The 7,788-nt window shown below is 41.8% G+C and overlaps 1 protein-coding gene across 1 annotated transcript in view; it reads right to left on the bottom strand.

The window, feature by feature from the left end:
• LOC101859287 overlaps positions 1 to 7,788 on the bottom strand; it is a gene marked incomplete in the record, with an annotated part of 39,857 nt that overhangs the window by 2,272 nt on the left and 29,797 nt on the right. Inside the window, 8 exon segments of the mRNA XM_013080172.1 lie at positions 989 to 1,188; positions 1,818 to 1,875; positions 2,963 to 3,170; positions 3,886 to 4,053; positions 4,891 to 5,061; positions 5,542 to 5,677; positions 6,600 to 6,784; positions 7,403 to 7,494. Coding sequence (XP_012935626.1) covers positions 989 to 1,188; positions 1,818 to 1,875; positions 2,963 to 3,170; positions 3,886 to 4,053; positions 4,891 to 5,061; positions 5,542 to 5,677; positions 6,600 to 6,784; positions 7,403 to 7,494 — 1,218 coding nt within the window.

Genomic DNA, 7,788 nt, shown 5'->3' with positions numbered 1-7,788 from the left:
CACACCACCACCACCACCACCACCACCACCACCACACTCTCACGCATTGCTACGCATGGATATAAACCCTAGAGCGCACCAAATATATTCACATAAACAATAAAACTAACATGGCGACAACAAGATGGAGACAGAACCAAACGCTCTCCTCTACTCACCCCTCAGATTCGCCGCACGTGCCTGTTTGTGCTCCTCATCTCTCACGCGCAGTTCCTCAGCCAGGTCCGGGCGGCCAATGCTCGTGATGGCCTGGCACAAGATCTCAGTCTGTGGGAATTAAAGATAATAATATTATTGGAGAAAAAAACAAACATATTTGTAATTGCAAACATTTTAGGCCATATTGGCATAAGTTAGGCGCCTTTTGATACAATTTTGACCATTTAGGAGGCGGGCAGCTAAGACCGAACCTGCTAGGGCTAGTCAGGGCTAAGAGGGTTCATCATCATCCAGTGCCAGATCTGCGACAGACATCGGCGATCATGGTTTTCCATTCATTCCTTTGCTCGGATGCTCTCAATAAAGCTACGTTTCCATGATCTTTCCCTGTTACCCATTATTTTGTTTAGGTTTCCTAAGTATGTTGTTCTGGGCTAAGAGGGTTACAATTTATGTAATTGTACTGGTAGATGTTTTACACCCCGGTTGACATAGTTTAGATCTTTTAGGAGGTGGGCTACTTTGACCCTATCTCACAGGGTCAACCCAGACAGAGAGGAATTCAACTTCCCAGCACAGACAGAGCTAGAGGTACATGTACTCAACGATAATATGATCCTTCTGCTAGTTACTTGAAAGGTATTACCTGTTATAAAACTGAGAAAGGGGGATGGAAGATTAAAGATAATCATCAAATAACAGCTTTAAACAATAAAAAATACCCCTCGAATTCGGAATTTGAACCAAATTCATTCAAGGTACAGTCGAACTTGATATAAACTATAACTATGTGCAGTTGGTCAAAAGGGAGCAATTCTCAGCCACTCACTCTGTCTAGCGCCCTTGGCAGCCGCTTAGACCACGTAACTAGAACGTCATATATGGTCTGTGTGACGTCATGGTTGACGTTCTGACGTAATATGGCCTGCAGACGGGAGCGTTTGACTGTGAGTAGTTGTGCCAGTTTCCGCCAGTCGCTGTACTGTAGGTGAGTGGACAGGAACCTCAGCAGCTCGTCGTTTACAAGACCTGGGTGTTCGGAACAAGAGAAAGCCGGTAGAAAAATAGCAAGGTTTTAAAGTATACGCATACAGTGCTTACCATTTATATCATTATTTACTAACAGGTAGTCGTATACACACATTTTCTTCCCTCGTGCACCTGTGTCTGTCTGTCTGTCTGTCTGTCTGTCTGTCTGTCTGTCTGTCTGTCTGTCTGTCTGTCTGTCTGTCTGTCTGTCTGTCTGTCTGTCTGTCTGTCTGTCTATCAGTCTGTCTGTCTTTCTCTCTCCCTCTCTCTCTCTCTCTCTCTCTCTCTCTCTCTCTCTCTCTCTCTCTCTCTCTCTCTCTCTCTCTCTCTCTTTCTCTCTCTCTCGTATGTTATCTCTCATCTTTCTGACACTGACACACACGCGCAGACAAACACACACGCGCAAACAAACAAACACACTCAAATACACACACAAAAACCAACTCACAGATATATACAAACACTCACACAAACGCCAACATACGAACACCTACACCCACACTCAGAGACACACGCTCATGCATGCGTGCGCACACAAAGACAGTCATGGGTGATTCCTCAACACAATCATTAAATAATAAACAATTATTTCATGATATTCAGACAAAATGAAAACTAAAACAACGAACCTTCAGAGACAAAGTTGACTGGTGCGACTGTCAGGGGTCTTGGCGTCTCGGGATCGGGCTGTGGAGAGTGGAGGGAGATTACAATTTTGGGGGATTAAATCCATTTTCAACATCACATGTTTTTTTAGTAGCTTTTATTTAAATATTGTACAAAGTATTTATAATAGTGTGCTAAATACAACCTTTTTGAATATTGTTGTTTTTTGTACTTTGGTGGGGAGGTGGGTTAATGGTTGTTTTGTGGGTTGTTTTTTGTTGTTTTTGTTGTTGTTGTTGTTGTTGCTGTTTTGTTTGTTTCTTTAGTTATAGTAACTTCTTTTCAATATTGTATGTCTTGGTGTGAACTCCCCTTTCAACACAAGTGAGTATTCTTTAGAAGTAGGTACCTCCAAATTTGGTATCCGTCTCCGATAACAGAGAAGTAACCAAATACAACTAACGGCGCTCTACTAGGTATTCTGCCGGGGTAATACGCACTTTAATAATAGCCCAGCAAGATGCAAAATAAGCGAGCGGTTCCATGTTTATGTGTCTTAGAAGAATTGATTTGGTTCGGGGGGGGGGGGCATTATTTACTGCTGAATGAGTGTGGTTTGTTACAGGTATAGTGCAAATGTGTAACTTAAAAGTCGTAGAAAAATGTGTTTGATGAAATGTCCCACCCCCCAAAAAAAATGATCAGTCGAATCTTTCCAACATGACCACACGTTGTCGAGGAGAAAAGTGGTTATCTTAGACAGGTGGTCATCTTGGGCAATGGCATTTGGACAGATGATCGTGAGCAAGTTCCACTGTTATTTCATTAAAGAAACTAAAGAAATAGATCAAATATAATCAATCAAACTTCCTCTCTTTCTCCAGTTTACACATCCCTCTGTCCTGTCTCCTAACTGCAGTCGAACCTGCTGTAATGGCCACATGCCCAAGACGATCATCTGTTCAGACGACAACTTTACACTCCCCTCTTGGGGGGTTTTTTGTGGGGTTTTTTTTCTTTTTTTTAAGGGAGGGGGGTGGTTTACTATTATAATGACACACTACTCAAGACGTACTCCTGTCTAAGACAACCACTTTTCTCCTCGATATATATGGCCACCTTACACACTTTCTACTGTATAACTTATCTTCATAGTCGTCGCGCTCACCTTAGGCAGGATAACCAACTGCTCACAGAGCAAGAGGTCACCGTCCACCCACTCGTCCTTGACCCGTTGACCTGTGACTCTGTCCCTTTCCTCCCCTGGTTCTAGCGGCCTTTTCACACGGCCCGTGGTGAAGAGCTGACAGAAGCCGCGGTAACTGTCGAAGCCTTTCTGCGCGAACTTGTCCTTCTCGGTCACTTCAAAGTTTAACCTGCAAGGAAAACAGCACAGTTATAGGGTTTTTTTGGTGTTTCTTTTCTTTTTTATTTGGGGGGGGGGGGGTGTTTCCTCTTTGTCCCTCAGTTGTTTTAGGAAAATATATTTAATATGTAGTTTTTACCTGGGTACTGGAAGTGTCATCTCTGACTCAGAAGTTGACGTGTAATGACCCTCCATCCTTCAAGGCCTCGAGCTGTGGTTTGTATTTACTTCATAATTAAGAGATATTCTGTTTTCTTCTTTTTAGGAAACAACAAAAGCCTTCTTTTCATTTCATGAATCCGCAATGGCAGTAGTTTTACCTATTCAGTATATAGTATTGTTGGATAAAACTTCCAAAACAAGCACAATTTTGAGCGTAGCCATGAAGAAGTTGCAATGAGGTTTGCTTCCCTTCTCTTCTCCTCTAAAACTTTCTCTTACCATTGTCTAGCCTTGAAGAGCGATTAATTCAACTGAGAAACAAAGTTGAATGTTGACCAAAAGATCCAACTGGAACATCAACAACGGAGGCAGCACAAGCAACACACACATACCCACAGCAGCAGCAGCAGCAGCAGCAGCAGTAACAACAATAACAACAGCAACACAACAACTACAACAACAACAACAACAACAACAGTAACATTATTAAAAACACGACGCCACGTTTTTCATTTCTGAAATACGCATACAATTAGGGTAAAACATTTTATTGAGCTACTCACTTAAAAGGTATGTGCGTGTTGTAAGCCACTTGCTGTTTCACATCCTCCATAGTCAGCCCTAGGTTGCCACGGAAACGGAGCTCCAACCTTTGACCTTCTGACATTTGGAGTTCGCGCCCAGGCCTTGGCCCGTGGTCGTAACCCTCATCTGCGAGTGTCTTGATTACTCTGAGAATAGGAGTTAACAACGTGAGTGGTGGTGGAGGACAGGGAGGAAATAAATGAGAGACTGTAAAAAAAATTTAAAAAGAATGTGTGTGTAGGTGTGAGTTAAACGTAAAAGATCAAGAGGAAGACCACACGTCACAGAAATCAATGTACAGAAAAGTGGGAAGACGTGGAATAACATCAAGTGACTAGCCAAATTTAGGGGGAGGTGTGTTTGTGGCCTATACTCTGACCCAGGGTGATTTAGGCATTGATGATAATGATGATGAGTTTAAATCCCCTTCAACACTTTCAGTTTTTAAGGGATGATGCATCCGAATTTCACGTCCAATCCCAACAGAATTGAGCCAAATGGGTTCAGAGTCTTGGAAATTTTCCAAAATGCAGTCGAAGAATAAATTCTTAAAATCAATTTCCAAGACAGTTTTAAGTAGGCTGTAATATGTTGACGAAAAAAGATTTTAAGGAATAAAGTTTTGTTTTAGGAGAATTAAAAAATGATCATGTAAAAACCTGTTATATAGCAATTTTTTATGAAAATCTATAAAATTATTGTCTTTGATTTTACCCTTATCTATGTAGGATTGTACGGAATCTCAACTTGCAACAACAATAACGATAACAAAAACAACAACAACAACAAAAACTACAACAGCAACATCAGCAATAATAACAACAACAACAACAACAACAACAGCAACAACTACAACAACATCACCACCACCACCACCAACAACAACAACACTACCACCAACACCAACAACAAAAACAGCACCACCATCTCCACCTCCACCACCACAACCACAGACAACAACAAGTGAATGGTCTGGGCTTCACCTGTCTACGTTGGAGGGCGGTGTGCAAGTGAGCACCACACTGGAAGGCTCCGCGCTCTTCTGCCTCATCACAACGCTCACCGGCTTGTAGGTCAAGGACATGATCACGTGACCTATCATCTTCTCCGACTGCGCTGCCGTCACATCCGGTTTTGTTCGAATAACGGCAATTCTGAAACATTTCATCATCAGGACCTTATGGTGCTTAGTGGTCAAATAAATATGGTTAACCTTGCAGGGATTTTTGTTTGTTTGTTTTTTAAAAAATAATTACGATTATTATTTGTTGGTTTGTTTTGTTTTAGCTTGTTTTTATATTTGGTCTAGGCAATGTTGAAGCCACACTACAACGCATTATTACAAACATGATGCCCCATTGAGTGCTTTTTATATACTTTATAAAAATCATAATGTGTCAGTGATCTTTAGTGTCCTTAACTTTTCTACAGTCGTTAAGTAGTTTAAATTAATAAGTAGGTTTACAACAAACATTATATTATGCTTCAAATAGTAGACATGCAACCATCGACATGATGCTATGGCAATTTACTTCATGGGAAGACAATGTAGAGCTTAGAAGTTTTTACTGAGAGAAAGTGCGTGTGTGGGGGGGTGGGGGGGGGCAAGGGGGATTTGGCGCAAAGGTGAGTACCTTTCAAACCGCCGGGCTATCTCAAACGATACGATGTCTCTCTTTTTGGATTGGAGAAGCGTGACGTCATCAGACCGGGTCCAGGAACTTCCTGGTTCCTTTATCAAAAGATGAACTTCTTCTGACGTTTCCGAGTCTGAGAGAAAAAATGGCGGAAACGGACATGTTCATATCAGTCATGTATTACAAGGAAAAGGGGTAAGGTTGGAAATATATGGTTATAAGAGTTTCTCAATTTCAACAGGTTCATGATTCCGGGGAGGGCTGGGGGAGGGGGGGGATCATGTATCAAGGATTTTGTTGTTGTTCGGAGGGGGGGGGGGGGTCATTTGACGAAGAATCTGTCTACAGCGGGTGGAGATTGTTAACCTGAGAAAATCGCTACAATTTGCATTTTCTGGACAAGGAATGACTTCCTGCTTAATAATAATAATAATAATAATAATAATAATAATAATAATAATAATAATAATAATAATAATAATAATAATAATAATAAATAGCATATATATATATCGCGCATGTCCCCACTCGAAAGCAAGCTCTATTCGCTTTACACTATATTATTACCCCAGCAGACAATAGAACACTCAGAAACATTCTCAGCTTCCCGGGAAGCATGCAGTGCAAGCAGCTGGTTAAGCGCTCGAACACTAACACACTGACAAGATCTTTCACTCTCTATAGCTGGGTACCCATTCCCACCTGGGTGAGGTGGGGGAAATTTGTGAAAAGTGCCTTTCCCAAGGACACAACGTTGGATCCGCGGCTCGAACCCCTGAACCCGCAACCTCACGATTACGAGTCCGGTAGCCTAACCACTTAACTTCAAGCCTTTTTTTCCCCGTCTTTATACATAAGAAAACTGTGCTTGTGTTTAAGCCAAGCGTCATAGTAAAGAATTTAACAAAGGAGAGACAGGCACAGAGAGAGGGGGAGTGGGAAGAGAGAGAGAGAGAGAGAGAGAGAGAGGACAAGACAGAGAAAAACACAAAAAATCAATCAAAGCAGCCAATCAGAGAACAAGCAGAAGGTGACCACGCCCACAACTCACTCACCAGCGACAGCCTCTCCGCCACCAAACAAAGGTCTGGCGCTGAGTGGTCGTGTATCTTTTGGTTCCGCCCTGTCCCCACCCAATCTGTTGGCCGCCGTCTGAGGTCGGCGGGGTCGGAGAGCGGGGTTTGACGGACACGGTAATGTAATGGTCAATGGTTTGCTGAATTTGGTCTGAAGATATATGCTGCGTGGATAGAGTTTGAAAACAATAGTTAGAAATTCATTGTAACAAAATAGGTTTATTAGTGCATTGGTGTTACCTTCTTCAATTTATTTTTTTAATCCAGATCTACACATTGTCCTTTCTTTTCGAAGATTCACATTGACGTTAATTATATCGTTGATCACATTATGAGGCTAGGGATGTTTGTGTCAACAGGAAGGAAGAAAGGAAGAAAGAGGAGGATGAAGAGGAGGAAGCAAGGAAGGAAGGAAGGAAAGAAGGGAAAAAACGTGTAATGAGGCATAACAATGGGCGTGGGTAAGAACAGGAGAGATGCACATATGAAAAAAAAGCAGAGCAGTATGCAGAATGAGGTACAAATGAATGAAGCACAAAATTAAATGCGGAAATTGTTTGTACGTTTCGAAGAAAAGAAATGAAAAGGGCAACAGGCGAGAAACCAAAGTAATTTTAGAAAAAGACACAGGGAAATTCAAACTGGACTATGATAGACAAATAATGGACGGAGAAAAAGCAAAGCATAAAAAAGACAGCAAAAAATTAAACCAGCATTTTTTATTTTTTTAAAACAAAAGCATAGCTTCGGATTGATGTTTTTTTAGCTTCTATCGTACCCACCTTACGATCGGGCTGCAAGACAGTAATTTCCCACACTCCACGGGCTTTTTGGCTTTGATCTCTTGAATTAAGGTGTGATCAACAGGTTGTATCTGAAAGTAAAAAAGAAAACCAAGCAAAGATAGACGGTGCTCCCATGGATGCTTAGAGATTCTCTTTACAGTACTAGATCAGTCTATATTCTAGCTTACGTAGTGCAGTATGTCACGACTTCGATATGTTGAGCAGAAGTTCAAGTTTGGATTCCGCCGGAGAATGATGTCTTTCTTTCTGGGATATAATTTGCCAAGTCAGTGTCAAGACGCCCCCACCTTCAGAATGGCCTTTCATTGAGCCAGTCTCGATGTACTACCTTCAAGGAATCAGGAGGACCAGTCACCCCCCCC

The sequence above is a fragment of the Aplysia californica genome, unplaced genomic scaffold (genome assembly GCF_000002075.1).
Source record: "Aplysia californica isolate F4 #8 unplaced genomic scaffold, AplCal3.0 scaffold00005, whole genome shotgun sequence".
NCBI lineage: Eukaryota > Metazoa > Mollusca > Gastropoda > Aplysiida > Aplysiidae > Aplysia > Aplysia californica.
The sequence above is the reverse complement of the archived record's forward strand: the minus strand, read 5'-3'. Positions and strand labels throughout refer to the sequence as shown.